Genomic DNA, 20,332 nt, shown 5'->3' on the forward strand with positions numbered 1-20,332 from the left:
AACAGAATGAATCAAACAACATTACCCTATGTAAATTTATGATTACACAAATGGTATGCCTTTACGCCATGTACAAACAGAGAAACAACATGTATCCCATTTGTTTACAATAAAAAAAAAAGCTGCCTTCTAACAAGTGCTCGGAGAGATGCTAAGGTGTGGAGGGGTGAGGACCACCGAGCTCGGTCAGTGTGGAGGAAGATGGAGAGGGTGAGGGAGGGCTACGGAGGTAGGTGACTGAGCCTCATGACCTCCTGGTGGTAGTAGGCAAGGAAAGTGGGGGGGGGGGGGGTCCAGGGACTTCCTTCCCGCATCCCCTCCAGGATAATGAGCACAAGGTGGGATCCAGCTGTGGAGATGGGGAATGCTGGAGCGTGAACAAATTCTGCTACAGAGTTGGGAGAAAGGGGTTAGGTTTTGAATATATCTGGCTAGAAATGAAGCAGTCTTCTTTGTCCTTCCCCCTCACTGGATCTGAGAATGTTTCAGGATATGCACTTTCTGTTGGCCTGTAGCTGGGTTTGTGAGCTAGCTGTAAGCTACTTAGTTCCCTGAAGTCTGGGGCCAGGTTTACTTATCCCAAGAAAGCCTGGCTCAGGCACCTGCACAGAACATGTACCTCATGAATGTTTATAGAACAAAGACGCCCCCTTTAGACGTACTTTCTCGTCCTCAAGAGTTAGGAGATAGAATTGTCTGACAGGCAACGAATTCATCCCTTTCTGGGACAGACGTGTGTGTTTATTACTCTGGTATCCAGGGCAGCTCATGGTACCCTTGCAATACCCAAAGAGAACAACACCAAGCAAATCCCCACTTTCCCAGTGCTTTATGGGGGCTACACACTGTACCAAGATGCTCCTTATACACACACTGTCATTTATTCCTTTCAAAGACTCAATGTACTAGTTATAACTATGCACACTTTTCAGGTTAAGAAACTGAGGCATGGATTGCTCAAAGTCTCACCCCTCACAAAAAGGTGAGGCTAGGATTCAAATTCAACCCTGTTAAATCCCAAATCCCTGCTCTTATCCCTGTACTCCAATCTACCCACCACCCCACTTTTATTTGATCTGTAGAACCTTTGAAAGGAAGCAAGGGATGGGTTAGCCCAACACTGCTGGAGAATAAAGGGGGTTTATAGGATACACATTTTCTAACGTTCATGAGTCATGCTGAAAAACTGAAAACTATAACTAGTGGAACACGTTTAAGAAATAAAAGTGTATCAGAGAGAATATTTTCTAAAAGTTCTCAGGTGGGAAAACAGAGTATATCATAGTAAGAATAGGAATGAGTCAAACACTTTAAGTTAACTAGGCAATGGAGTGAGTCTAAAGGAAGAAGTTAAATCACCTGAGGTTGAGATGTAATAAGTTAGAAAGGAAAAAGGCACGAACCAATTCATCACTTATAAACTGGGTTCATAATGCAGAGGATACACCGGGAAGCAGTCTCTCATCTTTCGCTTTCAACCTCTCTGGTTGAGATGGGAGAGCAGAGATTATTTACCCACAGTTCTAGAAACACAGCACGAGACTTAGCTCTTGACCTCTTAGGACAAGCTTGTCAGCAGTGGGGTTACGAACCCCTATGTTGTTCTGAATTCTGTGTCACTCACGAGCAACTAACTCGGTGCCCAGTGATTTTGTAAAGCATCTTAAAGGAAAGAAAAAGACAGTAGTTCAGATCCTTTCACATCAGAGGCTGGAAGGATGGCTGGCAGGTCAGGTTACCTGTCCCTCTTCCTGGGCTCAGGGAAGGCCTCCAGGGTCTCCCTACTTTTCACCCAGGGCTGTGCAACACAAGCCTGCAATGAACAAGGAGTCCACCAGGGGGAGCAACGATAAGAGAAAGGCAAAGAGGCTGGATCTGAATTGTAGAGAAAATCAGTCTCGAGATAAAATAAGAGGCGGAGAAAATTTTATTTTTTCAGGTCTTGTTTCTATTTCTTTTCCCCTCTTTTCTTCCCACAAAGTTTCCATTAGAGGACTCAGGTCTGGTTATAGGACTCCAAGACAACAAGACCCTGTGAGCAGAGCCAGTGGGAACGCCTCTCCCCAGCACAGTCACCTCTCTGGCCTGTGAAGACAGGAAGCTTTGAGAGACATTCGAAGAAAGACTTCTGTGCTCCTGGGATAAATGTTCTGGCACCCGAGGTGACAGCACTTAATACGACTTTGGGGAGCCGTGGTGTCTTCAGAGGTCTGAGAGATTTTCGGTGACACAGAAATCTTCCTTGCTTAGTGGAGGACTCATTTTAATCAAAGAAAACTTTCTAAGAACTGGAAGCTTTCATGTCATGATTTTTCACTAAAGTTGCACATGGTGCATGAGGATCCTCAGGAGTTTTTTCCACCAGAGATTCAAATGCCTGGGTTCTCCTCTTGCATGTGTACCTCTGTATTCTGCAGTGGGATGCAGACATAGACTGGGAGTATGCAGAGAAATATCTATAGAAATATGCACAAGCTCCTCAGCAGATGTGGATGCCCAGAGTGGTTATGAACCACTTTGTCATGGAGTCCAACTCTATTGAGAAATGTTCCGACTTTTAAACATAGCATTTAAAGTTCTCCAGGACCCAACCCTGCTTCGCTTAAGTCCGGTTCTTCCACTTTCCTCTTGATTTTTATATTGTAATCGGTTCCCTGTACATACTTACTCTCCCTATAAAATGGGGTGATGATACTTTTCTAATAGTGTGGCTTCAAGGATTAGCAGTCAGGTACACTAACCTCCAGTACTGTCTCAGGTACTCAATATCCAGCATCAGTAGCTGGTCCTCAATAAACATCCACTGAGAGGAATGAACATACATGGAGAAATATGCTTCAAGAATGAATGAGTGTAGGGGTCTGGGGGCTCACACCTGTAATCCCAGAGGCTCACGAGGCTGCAGCAGGAAGCTCACAAGTTTAAAGGCATCCTCAGAAACTTAAGGCCTTGAGAAACTTAGTGAGACCCTGTCTCAAAACAAATAATAAAAAGGGTTGGGGATGTGACTCAGTGGTTAAGCATCCCTGGGTTCAATCCCCAGTACCAGAAAAAACAAAAAAATGAACACATGGAGGAGTGAAGTTTCTCCTTTAAACCATGACTTAGGGAAGCCCTAGAGGAATTCCTCTGGAATCTAGACCTTTCCCAAATTGAATATGTCTTCTTTAGGTAAGTTTTGTTTGTTTTCTTTTCTTTTTAAGACTCACAGTTTTATAGTCACGATGCAGACTTGTAAGTTGTAGTAGGTGAGATAGCAGGGAGAGAACTTCAAAAACAAAGGAATTTTGGCCTGTTTTTGACCAAGCAGCTAACACAACCTAGAGGGCAGGGGCATAGGATTGTTCCCGCTCCCATCCCTGAATACTTTTCAAGGTTTAGATCATTTGAACAGCTGTTGAATAGAGTCAGAGCAGATGTGAAGTTTATAGTGAAATTGTAGCCTTTACTAGTGTGACTGATGGAAGGATGCAGACAAGTCCAGCATTTCCTAAACCGTGGATGCAAATTCTGTGGGCTCTTAAGGAGAGTCACAGTATTCATAGTCCCTGACTCAAGAAGACTGGGAAATCTAGATGAAACCAAGTTACACAGTTCTTTATTTTTTTTTTTTGTTCTTGTTTTTAATTCCCAGAGTCTTTAGAATGTGAATAATTATTGTGAATCTCCTAGAGAGAGACAAGGCATTCATCATTTCCCAAATTTATTGAACCAAGACATTTTCTTTCTTCATTGTTTCAGCAGACTAATATTTGCAGGAACACACTGAAGGAAATGCTGACATGAGGATTTTGACAAGGCTTCTTAACCCTGACTGAATCATACACTCTCTTGTGGCACTTCATTAAGGAGAGAGAGAGAGTGTGTATGTTTTCTGGACTCTGCCCCAGAATCTCCTGGAGAAGGGTCATTTTTTGTAACTCTGGGTTTTAAAAGACTCTACTGAAGATTCTACCATGCAGACAACTATGCATTATGAGAATGGCTTTTAGATTCAGGAGAGCTCAGGTTCAAGACTAGCTGCCACAATAGTTACTACATTACATTATTTTTGGAAAGCAACTTAATCAAGTCATCTTAGTTTTCCCACCCATAAAATAGGGAATCATACATACTCACTGGCATATTTTTTTGGTCCAAAAGAGTTAAAAGGAGTGATGAAGTAAAACAACTAGCATGTAGTAGGCATTGTTTTCAATCTGTCATCCTCAGGAACTTCAACAGAAATACAAATAGTATAATGACTTGCTTTCTGAATCTTTTAGGTATGCCAACAACGTTTACCCTTCTCCAATAACAATGAAATAATGGTGGATTCCCATGTCTGTGATACGATTATGGCCCTCTGACCTTCCTTTTACTTAGAGCAAATGTCTGAAACAGTGTCAGACTATTAGCAGAGATGGTTATGAGAAATTTTGACAATCACACCCCAAGTCTTTTGGAAAAATATTCCCTATCTTTTGAACTGTATACAATCCCCAGCTTGTGAGAGACCATCTAAGCCAGTCCAAGAAACTGAAATCTTGGTTTAGGCCACAAATGAAATAACGTCATCGTGGGTCTGCATCATGCTCTGTGCGAAGGTCCAACATTTGGACAGCAGCAATTCCAGACTCTTCTGTTGAGGAGGAGTTATTCAAAATACAAACTTCAAAGGTGTTTCTATTTCTAGAAGAGCAGATGTAATGGGATTTTTATAGGCATTTAAACATTTGGTATCTTCATGCTCCCTTTCCCTCTTAATAATCCTTTCAGTGTCTTGTTCCATTAAATAGATTTTTAACATTTAGTAATGTGTGTGTGTGCGTGTGTGTGTGTGTGTGTGTGTGTGTGTGTGTGTATGTATGCATGTCTGTCTGTGATGCAGCTACCCTCTAGAGGGAAATGTTTGTGTGAATTTAACTCTGGTCCAGAGAAGTGCCTTCATGTCTGAAATAAATGGTATAGATAATTCCAGTCTTATAAATGAACTCCATAGACACACTCATTTTTAAGTGAGTAGTTTGCAACTTGGAACATGTTTTTTCACAAAAGCAATGTTCTACAGGGTGGATATAATCACAGGTCAGCCCACAAGAAATGGTGTGATTCCTACTGTACCTGAAGCAGAATGTTATTATTATTTTTTAGAGAACAGTGTTTCCATGGGAACGAATTTTCAGAGTTTCTACTGTTTAAGGGTGAGAACCACAGACTGTAAAATTTTAACAGTCTCCTAAATCACTTCCCCTTTATACCTTTAATAAATTACCAAGAAGAGGAGCTATTCATTGCACAAATTATTTCTTGAATATATTAAGTTAAAATAATATTTCTTTCTCTGCTTGTTTTATGCACTTTGAAACTTTAGTAAAAGGGATATACAGTCAAGAACAGGTTTCTCTAAACATTACTGAAGTGTTTCAGGCTTGGCCTACTTGTCATACTGTCATTATGATTGTTTTTACATCCAAATTGTATATTTGGTTTTTTTCCTATGGTATCTTCACCTTTGGATTTTTAAAAACTTGCCTTATAATTTAATAGGAATCTGCAATAACTAAGTAACGAAATAAATTCTAGGCCACCCTGACCACAGGAATCAAAAATGTTTCAACTACATACTACTCAGATTAGCTAGAAGTTGTATAAATATATCACAGAAACACAGGGCTGGAAAGAAACTGAAAAGATTGTCTAGTCTGTTCCCTGGCTTCCAGACAAGCCAACCATTCCAAACAGATGAGAGCTAACCTATATTTTAGAGAAGGATGACTCTGTCTTTAACCCTTTCAGGATCTAACAAGTTAGACACTGGGAGTAAATTGTTGTTAATTTTTCACCTTAATAATTACATTTATGATTACAATTATATTTTACTTTCTCAGGCTTAAGACAAGAAATCAAGTAGGTTTTTTTGTTTGTTTGTTTTTGTTTTTTGTGGTGCTGGGGATTGAACCCAGGGCTTTATGCTTATAAGGCAAGCACTCTACCAACTGAGCTATCTCCCCAGCCCCAAGTAGTTTTTATCTGTGTAAAATCCTACAGCATCATTACGTACTATATTTTATGTTCTCACCTCTAGGACATTCCTGAACATCCCAATGGCTAATTCTTCAGTCACCTTTGTAGTATACTCTCTGGGTTATCTGCACCCTCTTCAACAGTGGAAACCAAACTCTAGCCACTGCATTTTATGAGGCATCTGAGAACCACATATGTTTGCCACATATAGAAATATTTAAGCAGGCTCGGATAGGTAGGCCCTAAGACTTAGACCCAAAGGAAACTAAATTTAATAATCATAATAAAATGGCAATAATATAGGCTATTTATTTATAGTTACTTTCTTTCAGGCAGTTAAAAGGCATTAGCCAGCCTAATGATATTGGTTCTTCAATCAAATAAAGAAATCAAAGAGATCTATCCCTATTAAACAAGGTTGTGCATAAAATGTGATATCTGTAAATGCTAAATTTTTTCCTATGGAGAACCAACTACAGAACTTACAAGGGGTAACCTCAAAATATCTTTTTGCTCATTGGAAATGATTACTACCTATTGGTACTGATAATGACCTTTGTGTGTGTGTGTGTGTGTGTGTGTGGTGTGTGTGTGTGTGGTGGTGCTGGGGATTGAACCCAGGGTCTTGTGCATGCCAAGCAAGCACTCTACCAGCTGAGCCATGTGCCCAGTCCCTGATAATGGAAGATGCTGAACATACTAGCTTTAGAGCAATCACCGTTGGCTCTGTAACTGTCTTACAAGTCAGTCCCACTTCTCCAAAAATAAGAGAAAGATGGCATTAGTAAGTTAGGAAGGAGCTCCCCCTGTAGGAGGCTCTGGATGCCTCCAAGGTGAGAACTGTGTCTGAAGAATCGTGCATGGCTGGAGACTTTGATAACCAACCTGACAGCAGACCACATGCCTTGCTTTCACCCCCACTCACATGCCTCTTGCTGGGTGGCAATTACAGGTAGATGCTCACCCTAAGTTTCTAAGGGCACAGAGGCAACTTTTTGAGATGAGGTTGACACACTTGGCCCTGTAAAATGACCATGAGGACACAGTATGCTGCTTTTCTACATCAGCAAATCACCTCCATGGAGACAGTTGCCCCGACGTCAGTACAGGTTTGCAGAGTAGAATCAGCCTTCACAGCTTCCGGGTGGAGGAAAGCGCTCCTACCCTGATACTTGTCCACTTGTGTGGCTCAGCTACACGAGAGCAAAACTGATCCTGCCAAGTGGGACAATTCGTCTGCTACCATTGAATACTCCAAATGCTGCTTTTGAAGCCTAAGATCCTCCGAGTTTTCTATAGCAGGAAACTCACGTTGCCCATCAACCCACTGGATTCCTCGTCCCCAAAAAGTTTTTTACTTTACTATAATTGTAAAGATTTAGGGTACTGGTAAGAAAAATGCAGAGGAAGAGATGTTAAAAGAAAAAGTTCTCATTTTGGCTGCGAAGGTGGCACATTACTTATAGCTCAGTGATGTAAATTTGAGATTTATATAATTTTAACTAAATAGACAATTGCCAGGGTACACTGTCCTTCCTCAGTCCTAAAAAAAGTATCCTTTCAGGGAGACTTCCGCTTTTTAGATTTCATACACCAGTCTTAAATTTCCTTCCACACTCTGGCAAAAGTACAACATGAAATTGAAACCCTGGTATTTATTTGCAGGAATCTGAAGGACAGCCTGTAAGATACCCACTAATTGCACAAATGAATTGAAGCAAAATACAATCCAACAAGGGGAAAAATCAACTTACTTGCTCATTTTTTGTAAGCCTGGTTTTGTTGTGAATGTCTGATGTCACCAAATTGAATCCGTGCTTCTCCGACAAGATTCTCAGAAGCAAGACCACAGTGCGGCTGCCACATTTGCCCACCCTGTTGTACACCACCTGGCTGGGGAAGGGCAGTACCTGCAGGAACAGCAAGAAGAGGCGTGAGACGTTTACATCAAGACCCCTGTGATTCTTCCCTCAGCTTCAGAGCAAGGGATGTCGCATCAACCTAAACGAGGAGGCCCCACACCAAGTGGGCGAGAGAACAGAGGAGGAGATTGCTAGGATGCACGTTTTCACAAACCAGCTGGAGAGAGAAATGCTCTCTGTGCACTGGTAAAAGCCTAATATCCGTCAGATTTCATGCCATCTACAAATTGCTTCTGAAGTGTCTCTTGTTTCTTGAAAAATAACAACATACATAAAATGTGCTTTAATGAAAATATTTTTAAAATTAGATTTTACTAGAACGACTTAATTTGTACAGTGATAAAAATATAGCAATGTTAAAAACTGGGGTATTCTACTGTTGTGTATAACTAAAAAGAACCAATAAAAAATTTGAAAATTGAGGTATGATTCACGTACTGTAAAAATTCACCCTTGGAAATGTGCAATTTAGAGGGTCTCTAGTACATTCACTAGGCTATGCAATCATCACCACGACCTCATCCCGCTACACTGTCATCAACACCAGAAGGACCCCTGTACCTGTTCGCTATCACTTCCACTTTCCTTACTCTCCTGGCCCCTGGAGACCACTTACTTACTTGATGTCTCCTGATGTTGCCTACAGGATTCTGGACAATCATACAAATGAAATCATAAAACATGTAGCCTTTTGTGTCTGGCTTTTACTTAGAAGAATGTTTCCTAAGTTCATTCGTGTTGTAGTATGAATCAATACTTCATTCTTTTATAAGGATGAATATTACACTGTATGAATATACTGTATTTTGTTTATACGGTCATCAGTTGACAGACATGCGAATTAGTCTCACTTTGGGGTATAAGGAGTAATGCAACTATGAACATTTGTGTACAAGTTTTTGTGGGGACATATGTTTTCAGTTCTCTTGTGTATATACCTAGGAGTGGATCTATGGTAACCCAATATTTAATTTCTTGAGGAACTGCCAAAACTGTTTTCAATACAGCTGCACAGTTTTATATTCCCATCAGCAATGTAGAGAGTTCCAATTTCTCTACATCCTTGCCAACACTTGTTATTGCCTGTTTTTTTTTTTTTGTTTGTTTTGTTTTGTTTTTATTTTTTATTATGGACATCCTAGTGGGTATGACGTGGTATCTTACTGTGGTTTTGATTTGCATTTCTCCAGTGACTAATGATATTCGGCATCTTTTCATGTGCTTCTTGGTCATTGTGTTTTTCTTTGGAGAAATGAGTGTTTAAATTTTTTATCCATTGTAAAATCGGATTGTCTTTTTATTGCTACATTTTAAGAGTTTGACGTTTGTGTATATATTGGACTTACAAATAAACTATTTGCAAATATTTTCTCCTATCCTGCAGGTTACATTTTCACTTTATGATGTGATGTGTCCTTAGAAGCACAAAAACTTAAAATTTGATGGGGTCCAATTTATCTATTTTTTCTCTGGTTGCCTGTGCATTGGTGCATTATCTAAGAAACCATTGCCTAATCCAAGATCACAAAGATACATACCTAGTTTTCTTCTGAGAGTTTTATAGTTTTAGTAATAACATTTGGGTCTTTGACCCCTTAGAGTTAATTTTGTATATGGTGTGAGATAGTCTAACTTCATTCCTCTGCATGTGTATAGCAATCTGTTGGAAAGATAATTTTTCCTCATTTAACTGCTTGGCACCCTTGTCAAAAATCCACTAACCATAAATGTCCAGGCTGTGTTTGAACTCTCTGATCTCATCTGTTGATCTCATGCCAGTACCACAGTCTTGATTATAATGAATTTGTGATAAGCTTTGAGATTAGGAAGGATCAGTTCCTCCAACTTTGTTCTTGATCATTCAAGCTTATTTTGGCCATTCTGGGTCCCCTGCATTTCTATAATATTTTAGGATCAGCTTTCAATTTCTGCATAAAAGGCCTTTGAAATTTTCATTTTCATTCAATGTGTACATGGACTTGGGGACTGATGCCCTCTTACCTGCACTGAGTCCTCATCCTTGTCTTTCTACCCCTTTAGTTCTCCTTTAATTTGTTTCACTGCTGTTCTAGAGACTTCAGTGTACAAGCCTTTGTACAATTTGGACTCATTTTGTTGAATTTATTCTTTTTGGTGGGGGGCAGGTACTAGGATTACAGGCATGCGCCACAGTGCCCAGCTGAATTTATTCTTTTGTTTAAATGTCTATTATACAAGGAATTATTTCCTTAATTCTAGTTTTGATTGCTTGTCCATTATAATAGGAATATAATTAATTTTTGTATATTGGTCTTGTATCCTGCAGTGTTGCTGAGTGCACTTATTAGTTCTAACAGGTTCTGTGTGTATAGATTGTTAAACATTTACAATATACAAGATCATGTCATCTGCAAAGGGAGATAGTTTTACTTCTTCCTTTTCAATTTGGATCCCTTCCGCTTCCTTTTCTTTCCTAACTGCCCAATAATGATGATTTTGGTAGACTACAGAAGCCATTATAAAAAGCATCTATGATTAAATATTTATGTCCCTAATAAAAATATGATTTCCATTTTGAATGCTCAGCATTGAGTAACAACAAACGAATGATAGATAACCAGAGGATGCCTTCTGTCAGCACACATCCATAATAGCAGATTATAAGAAGTCTCAAAGTTAATGAATCTAGTAAATATTCTCAAAACTTGCCTACTGTATGCCACTTTAATTTTTGCCTTGTAATTGTAGGTTAACTTATTTTCCTGAGATATCGTATATGCACAGTAGCATTGCATAAATTTGGAAAGGGTCACTATTCTCTCACTTGGTAACCAGTCATATGCCATTTTGATAAAATTCTTCCACCGTGTATTTCTCCAATGAGCAACACTGTGTTTCTTTAGGGCCGGTCAACATCTTCTATTATGTGTCCTCACAGTGCCTTGAATGTGCCTCGTATACGGCGTCTCCAGAGACACTGATTAAGTGTCAGCAGCTCTAGCACTAACACACACAATGATTCTGCTAAAATGTGAAACCAAGAGAATATTCACATACAGCTGATCTTACTGAGCAAATGCTAATAAAAGTCATCAATGGTCACTGTAATAGGTCACTTTTTACTAATGATTTAGTCAGTGAATCCCCCAAAAGTCTGCTCTCTGGCAACTATGGCAACTCAGATATCCAGAGAAATCCATCATGTTCCCAGTTATGAGTCTGACCAGGGAGGGCCTTACTCATAACTAGGCTTCAAGCCTAATGTAAAGATATTAATAGCATTTTTGACTTGGACTTTCCATTATAGCCAGGTTGGGGTACAGACTATGGTTAAGACAGAGTCGCCCACACAAAAACAAACTTGAATTCCTCCATAGGAATAAACTGCTCGGTAATTGGGATGAATGCATTTCTTCCTGTCTTGTAGCACAACGCTGAGCATTAAGGAAGAGCTGTTGCTCAGTGATGAGAGGTTGTAAGTTTCTACACAGGTAAGTGCCTTACTGCAAGAGGGCAGGCATATCTTAGTAGATTTAAATGAAGGATGGTGGGCTTACCTAGCAACCTTACGTGAAAACACTGTTTCTCCCAAATTGCTTAGAGAATTAACACAGTAACAGGCTTCATATCTCCCTACTTCTTTTTGCTAATAACCAAAGATGTTATTTGCCTTTCAGCTATTGGTTAGTTTTAAAAAATGTTAATTTCAATTCTTTCATTAGCCTTGTGGGATGCTCTCAAATAATGGTTATAAATAATTGTTAGTCAACAAATATGCACATTTGCTATTATATAAGAACAAAAATCCCTGCATTGTACCCGCAGCTGTATCCACAATAATTGAAAAGAAAGGAGAGCACTTCATGCCCACTGGGCCGCATTTCCATGGATATGCACTTTATGGCCTGAACTGAGAGTTACAGAACGTGTTGTCACCTAAGTTTTCTGGAGTCAGACTGTGACTTTTAAAGCTACATCATGCATCATCACAAACCTCTCTTGAATTTAAATCATTTTCCAGAAGAACTGAAATAGTGCACTGAAAATGGGCAAGTGAGTCAGGCAAGCCAGGCTAGATCAACGTGCTGGTGTTGGCCAAGCTGTTAAGATGAGCAATAAGGAGTGGTTCTGCCCTGCTCTTGTGGAAATGTAGATTTGCTTCTGGAAATCACTGGTGAGGTGAAGGATGGTGGAAAGGGAACTGGCTTTATAGAGAGCTGATGCGGTCCTACACTGTGGGCTGGGCACCCTTTTAATTCTGTTCACACTCTTGGATCAAATGGCATCATTGCCTCTTCTTCCAGCTGTGGCTTCAGCATCAATCTCTCCTGTGTGCTCCCCGCCACCTCCCCACAGACTGTGGGTTCACAGAACAATAGGGTTGAGGTCTAGAAGCCAGGCAGAATAACCCATCCATTCCACTCCACCCCTGCACGGTCACCCTCTACCCCCCAACCCCAGTCCAATCTGTGCTAGACTTGCCGAGAACATTCCTTTCTATTACATCACATCACCCTCTCAAGTATGAGGTAGATATTTATGATTATATTTACATAAGGAAACCGAGGCCTAGAGAGGTATCGGCATTTTCAAGGTCACAAAGCTCAAAAGTGGCATGCCACACCTGAAGCGCAGCCCTCCGCTCTCCCGGCTCAGAGGAGGACACTCACTTGCACACAATGAAATCAGATGGTGAAAGGGACTTGTGGTTTGACATTGGTGACAGAGATACTATTTCCTTTCTCATGTCTCTCGTATATCCAACCTCATTAAATGCGCTAGTTTTCAACAGTCAGCTATCACAACCAGTATCATTAGCCATTACTCAGGTATTACCCAAGTTCCCAGAAGGCCTAAGTGGAACCGACAGGAGCCCATTAGCCTCTCTCCCCATCCTGAGGACTCAGTGTTGCGAGCTAATGTAAGCGCAGAGTGTCAGCTCCGCTAATGGAAGAAGAAGGTAGCAAGATGGTCTGCCCCAGCGTGCCCTCCCCTGAGATATCCTGGGCAGTCACAGTTCACAGCCACCTGGGGGACTGTGATCCACTTCCACTAGAAAAGGGAAAACGCAGGAAGCAGCAACGTATAGGGAAACGTAAGTGAATTCACAAATACACTGGGAACATCTACTAAGACCAGCAAATACCCTCACGTGATCCACTCAATGACCTTGAAAAAACATGTACCTAGAATCCCCATTTTCTTCAACAGGCATTTGCCAGTTGTCAGGCAGGGAACTACCTGCTAACAGGATTCCATTATTATTTGCACACAAATTCCAAATCCTTCCTCCTTCCTGAGTGCCATGCACAGAAGTACACACCAGCAGCCCTTAGCGGCCCCACCCCAAATGATTCTTCATTCTTGGCAACTCTGATTATATGAATGTTATGTCTGTGGTTTCTATTTTATGGCCAATTTGTAAAAGTGAAGGGGCCTCCAAAATATTTCACTCTATGAATTATATATTTTTATGTTGCCTGCTTGTAAGTTCTGCAAATGCCACAAATCCCCAGCGTCTGACAGGCTTGTGTGGAGCGTGCCAAATAAACAGAAGTCTTTCCAAAACCCCGAGCACAGCAGTAACTACCACCAGATGACAGCTACAAGTTCAACAGCTTCTCCCCCATTTGAAAGGAGTAAGGGAGAAAGACTTTCTAGATAAGAAGCGAACTTGGTCTCCATCAAGACATTCATGGTCTGTGACCACAGAACTCCTCTAGGGGTTGATATGTTGGAATAATTAATGTCAATGTTGCTTTTAAGTCTCTGCAAAATGGTATTTAATACAGTACATTACAGGCTGCAGTTTCCAAATAGCTGTATATTTGAATCCCTTGTGGAACTAAAAATGCGTATCTCTGATTCCTATACTAAGACTAAGTGAATTAGACAGTCTAGGGTGAGGGTGAGAAATCTGTCTCTAAAAATCTGCCCAAGAGACTCTGTTTATCAGGAACCCCTGGATCTCATGTTAAGCAGCTGACTGGTCTCCTGGGGTTTTCTGAGGGATGAACAGGTTACCTGCATGATCTTAGAGGGGCACGGGGAGTCTCACTGGTGTGCTGATGGTCTCCCCCAAGAGTTGACAGTCGTGATTAACTTGATTATAGGTTCCACTACAGTGAATGCCTCTGTACCTGGACTGGCTAGAGAACAGGAGTGCTGGTTAACTGCATGTGTACTCACTGAAATGCACACTCAACATCACCAAAGCAGCTGACCCTCATCACTACTATTATGCTGAGTATGAACTGGCCTTCCTTGATGAGTAAAATTGTACCTGGAGACTTCCAGCATTTCACTGTTAATCATATTAACAGCAGGAAGAGTCATGGCCAGGCCTTTTCCAGGCCTCCATTTGGCTCTGCTGCTCTCTATCCATAGGACTTGGAGCAGTTCAACGTCATTCAGCTAATTCTCATTTTAAAGTTTCCCAGGATGCTACGGTGCTAGGGGCTGGTCACCTCACACCTTTGAGGATAGGTTTCCTCATCTGTAAAAGGGGAGTGTTGGGTGATAGCCCAATGGATGATATTCTCTTTGGAAGCTAATAAATTTCTAATTTTAATCTGCATTTTTAACAAGATACGGGCTGGAAATGCTTTTAAAATGAAAACTAGATTTTACGCTATTTGCTTGTGAAATGTATTCACGAGAGAAACAGAAAAACCTAAAAATTCCAGGAATGTGTGCTGGTAACAGGGGACACCAGTTTCATGAGTATGCACAGCTCTATTTCAGAACCTTGGGCATTTCTGTAGCTGTCTCTCTTTTGTTGGGGCTTGTCCTGTAATAAATCTACCCCTATCTTTTATCTTTCTTTTTCTTTTCACGATTTTGATCACTGCAAGCTCCCTGTTTTTAAGACCATCACTGAGTCCTTCCTGAATTCAGTACTGACCCTCCCTGGCCTTGGCCCATCAAGCCATCCCACCTGCCACAGATAGCATGGTTTTCTAATCACCAACATCTCTCTGCTCTGCGGGCTCCTTTCCTCCATCCTGGAGCAGAACACTCACAGGACCCACTAAAGAAGCCTCTTTTCCCAACTGCAATGCCCCTGAAGAGGAAGCTCTTCCTCCCCACAACTCTCCTATAGCCTCCTTGCATTCCTCTAATTACTCATAACCATCTTCTCCCAGACGCCGGGCCAAATCAGAACCTTATGCCTTCTCCCTTTTCCCTGCTTCTACTTGAGGCAGTCTAAGGCTATCTATAGAAAGATAAATACAGTCACAAATCCTTCACAAGTCCATCTGAGTCTATCTGTTATGTGCATGGTAGATAATTAATAGAGCATTTAACTGTTAACAGGATGAAAATACTATTAAGTGTTGTTTTTGAACCAATGCAGTCATGTTTATCATTATACAGTATGTCTTTTTGTTTGCTTCCTAAAACTCAAAGGGAAGCCTAACAATTTTTTTTCTTAACAATCATTATATATTGAAACCCTTAATTCACACTATTATGGAAAAAAAAAAAAAACTAAAGTGAAGTAGAAGCTCTCTGGATGATGAAAGTCATGAAACTGGCATTCCCTTTGGCTTTAAGTAGTTGAGTGACCTTGAACAGCTTTTTGGGCCAAGATTTTCTCAAATGTAAAACGTGGGTACTGAGACCAATGATTCTAAAGGCTCCTTCCTGTCCACCTCCATGATATTAAGAGGGGGCCACACATACAGACACTTAGCAGGGTCCGAGGGGGCAGACTGTGTTTGCACGTCTCCACTGTACTCCGATACATCTCATGTCTTTATCTCCATAATGCACAACACTACCATGCTATTCCTAGGAACATAGGAGCCTGCACGACATTCTGGAATTCTCAAACAAGGAAGCAAGTCCACAAGAAGCCGGAAGTCACCTTTTGGATGTGATGACTGAGCTACAATGGTGGGAACTTTGAAGTATTCTTCAGGGAAAAACAAAGACTTCCAGCTTGATGAAAACTCAAATCTCAGGTGACACCAGGTATATGCTGTCCCTGCCTCCGACAAGAACACAGATGTTTCCAAACTCTGAACTAACAAATGTGAAGAAAATCTACATATCAGGAAAAGGCAGATTCTCTAATTCCACACCACTCTTGAGACTTCTCTCCCTGTTCAGTGCAGAAATCATGAACAAAAAGTTCAAGAACTGGGCATCTCACTAAGATAGTATGTCGATTTTTAAAATTCAAACCTCAGATCAGACTCTAGGAAACTGAGTCCATGGAATACTCAGAGAAATGAAGGGCACACGCCATGTCTAAGCAGCCTGGGGGGAGCAAACTGTGACAGGTAAGCCATCCTGAAGGAACCTGTCCAGGTGCTTGCATGGGACCCGGTCTTGCTTTTCACCTATCTCAGAGCATGACAGGCCTGACAGCCTCTGTCCACTCTTCCAGGAGCCCCTTAAATTTTCCCTGTCGCTTTTATAATCAACACCAAGTGGAGATGCCTACGTGGATCTGGCACTCCTGTTGAACCTTATCTTCCCCTGTATGTGAATGTGTATTTTGATGAACTCAAAGACAATGTAAGTGATATTGCTGCAGTAAATCTGGATTTTAGTCACCTCTGGTACTTTCTTACACGCTATGGATTCAATAATCCAAAAGTCCTTATTAAGCAAAACTCCAGGAGTGGAAGTTGCAGATTTCCTAGTCAGGGTAGAGAAAGCCTCAGGGTCCTCAAATTAATTCTAGATTTAGGGCTATTCCATTTTTAGTATAAATCAATTCAATTGATTTTTTACATTAATTTCAGGACCAGAGTATAGAATTATGAAAATGCATTTGGACAGATAATCTTTCCACCAGACCCACACACTTAGTTTGATTCCACACTCAGATCCGTAACACATCTCCAAATAGTAGTTACCTAAAGAGACGTGATAGTTTATATAGACTTCTACTATTTAAGAGTCTGCTCTTAAAGCTAAGCTGTTTCTTTGTACTTGTCCTATTGTTTTAGTTATAAATGTAAACTCTGAGTCCAATCTAAAAGCTCATTTACTATAATGAAATGGAGGAGAGTGTTGATTATTGATTGGAGGTTTCATAATTTATAGTAGGTATTATTGGCATGGACCCACCATTCAATTTAGAATAGTCTCTGAATATTAGGGAGAAAAAGAGTCAATTGTTCCCATTACAGGTCTCACCAGGGAAGACTGCCCTTATTGTAAATGGCACAAGTGAGGGGAACAGCCACACTTGGCGGCCAATGCTTCTCTCTTTCATCAAAGCCCTGTGCAAAGATTTTAAGACCAAAAGCTTAGATACACTGTTCATTGTGAACCACACTATTATTTTCCATTTGAAATGTCTGAATCAAATTTCTGTTTCCTGAATGTGACTTTGTAGCAAGAAGCCTATTCTTAGACTCAAATGATCATTGTTGAAATTCCTTAGCTTGCCTGAAGGTTTTTATAACATAACCCACAATTAAAAATAGTGTGGCAGAGTATATTCCATTGTGTGTGTGTATATATATATATCACATTTTTTTATCCATTCATCTGTTGAAGGGCACTTAGGTTGGTTCTATAGTTTAGCTATTGTGAATTGAGCTGCTATAAACATTGATATGTCTGTATCACTGGAATATGCTGATTTTAAGTCCTTTGGGTATAAACTGAGAAGTGGGATAGCTGGGTCAAGTGATGGTTCCATTCCAAGTTTTCTGAGGAATTTTCATATCGCTTTCCATAATGGTTGCACAAATTTGCATTCCCACCAGCAATATATGAGTGAACCCTTTTCCCCACATCCTCACCAACTTTATTGCTGTTTGTATTTTGATAACTGCCATTCTGACTGGGGTAAGATGAAATCTTAGAGTAGTTTTGATTTGCATTTCTCTAATTGCTAAAGATGTCATATATAGAGATATGATGGAATACTACTCAACCTTAAAGAAGAATGAAATTATGGCATTTGCCAATAAATGGATGCAACTGGAGAATATCATACTAAGCAAAATAAGCCAATCTCCAAAAACCAAAAGCTGAATGTTTTCTCTGATATGCAGATGCTAATTCACAATGGGGGAGGACTGGGGAAGAACAGAGTTACTTTAGGTAGAAGGGATTGAAGGGAGGGGAGGGGTAGAGGGAGGGATAGGAAGGATACTAGAATGAATCAGACATTATTACCCTATGTACATATGTAACTATATGACTGGTGAGATTCTACATCATGTATAACCAGAAGAATAGAAAATTATACTCCATCATATATGATGTATCAAAGTGCATTTTACTGTCATGTATAACAATTAAAACAAATAAAAAAAATTTAAAACATAGATTCAGCTGCACATCGCCTTGATTTGAATTCTGACTATCCAGCTACCACCTGGATGTTCTTGGGCACAATATTTCACCTCTATTTTGGTTTTCTCATATGAATGACATAGTAATAGTATCTACTTTATAGAGTTATATGTGGATTAAATGGATATGTATATGTGTGTAGATATATATATGTATATATATATATCTACCATATATCTATACATATATCTATGCAGAGTCAACGAACAAGCTTAATAAACACGAATTTTTTTGAAAAAAATAGTGTGGCAGATTGGTACAGTCATGGCTCCCAACCAATCACCCCTAAACCCATGTCCAGTGTAACCTCCTTCCATGAGGACCTCCGGTCTGGCCGCATGACTTGCTTTGGTCAATGAGATATTAGAAAGTACAGTGTAAACGGAGTCATCAGGACTCACCCTTGAGCTGGGGATGCGACTGACTCCCCCTTGGGGTAAAAGTTGAAGGAAGTCGTATTTCTACTGAAGAGGAGGACATGGATAAGCATCCAACAGGATCTGCTTGCCCCAACACCCAAAGACCCTGTTGCTCTTAATTCTTCAGGTGCCCGTTGTGAAAAGTCCCATCCCTCATCTACAGAAAAGAAAGGAAGAACTGCAGGCACTGAGGACATTCTAAACACATGACAGGGGTCTCTCTGCCAGCTGTGTCCTCTGTGCATCCCCTGACCTCCCCTGCCCCAGCACAGATGTGCTGATAGCTGCAGACAGGCCGAGATGACATGCATTCCCCTGCTACATAAAATGACATCGCCGCACGCACTGAAATGAGATGGTGAATCAGCAACAAGGTGAACTTGAGCTGGAAGATTAACTCCACACACGAGAATCCAGAATTCATGAGATATTTTTAGCGGGAGATGGTAATAAGATATTTAAATTGCTCTCTCTGCTACATGGTGGGGGCTTCTTACAAGTACCTGTTTCTTGTAAATGATTTCGTTTTGAACAAAACGAAAATTCACTTACAAGAAAGGAATTTAGGCCCAATCCAGGTGCACTGGTCTGATCCAGGAGAGTCCTTTCCACAGTATCTGGAGGAGGGTTTTTATTGGTTTTCACTTGTCACTTGGTGCTGGGTAAACAGATTTCTCAGGAATTTCCAGCAAGACAGATAAAGGATTCCACTTCCTACAGCCAACCGTCTCCACAGTCGGGCCACCAACAGGGCTAAATAAAAGAAATCACGATTTAAAAAGTATTTGTCTCAAACTGACATGAAGTTTGCCCTCCTTCAGGACTCTAAAAGTGGAGACGAAAAAGACAATTTTCAGAGCCATAATCGTTTTCCGTGCCAGGAAGATGTCCTCTGGAAGGATATAAAACTCTGACTGCCCCCATAACGGCTGAGCAGCTGGATCTGACTAAGCAATCAGAAGATCCTTGGTAGGAGGGGCTACATGGAGACAGATAAAGGTGATGAAGTGGAAGAAACTGAAGTTTAAAATAAAGGGAAGAGCCACAGGTTTAGGAGTCTTCTGCAGACCTGAGATGGAGCCACCCATTAGGTTTTCTGTGTTTCTGACGAGCACATTTCCCTTTGGATTTTTTTGAGGATTTTGTTTCTCTTTTTCAATGGCCGCAAACGTTATGATTCTCTGACACAGTCAAGGGCAGGCATGCCAGGAAGACTCCAGTCCTTCCTTTGGGTTCTGCAGGACACTGATGCTGTAGCCCCAGCACGATTAGCTTGAAATTCTCTACCAATGATCCAAATGTGTCAGCAGCGGGGCTCTCATAAGGGGTACCTGCCCTCATTCTGCAAATTCTTAAGTCTATCACTGAACATTTTGGGGGTAGTTTATAAAACATTTCTGACAGGAGGTCACAGGTAGCTGAATAAGGAGAAAACTTGTTATGAACACTCATCTGCCCTCACAACCTGTCAAACCAACACCACGATGCTGGTAATCTGCTCCATTCTGGTTACGCTCTCCTTTTGAAGATGTATAAGGTTGCTTTTTTAAAAATTGGTAATCTGCTCTTAAGTTCAACTTAATTCTGAGCCCTTCTCTGCCTACCTTCCCAATTTTATTGCAAATGCACTAACTATAAGCTCCACATACCTTGCACCTGGGAATTATGTTGTCAATAAAC

The 20,332-nt window shown here is 40.7% G+C and overlaps 1 protein-coding gene and 1 long non-coding RNA gene across 4 annotated transcripts in view; one reads left to right on the top strand and one right to left on the bottom strand.

Annotated features, from left to right (window-relative positions):
* UST (uronyl 2-sulfotransferase) overlaps positions 1 to 20,332 on the bottom strand; it is a 277,664-nt gene that overhangs the window by 114,556 nt on the left and 142,776 nt on the right. For all 3 annotated transcript variants that reach the window (XM_079146881.1, XM_079146879.1, XM_079146880.1), the window contains exon 3: positions 7,761 to 7,916. In XM_079146881.1, the coding sequence (XP_079003007.1) occupies positions 7,761 to 7,916 (156 nt within the window). The remainder of the gene's footprint in view (positions 1 to 7,760; positions 7,917 to 20,332) is intronic.
* LOC306665415 overlaps positions 1 to 20,332 on the top strand; it is a 461,853-nt gene that overhangs the window by 80,294 nt on the left and 361,227 nt on the right. The window lies entirely within an intron of this gene.

Source organism: Sciurus vulgaris, assembly GCF_902686455.1.
Source record: "Sciurus vulgaris genome assembly, chromosome: 7".
In the NCBI taxonomy this organism is placed as follows: domain Eukaryota; kingdom Metazoa; phylum Chordata; class Mammalia; order Rodentia; family Sciuridae; genus Sciurus; species Sciurus vulgaris.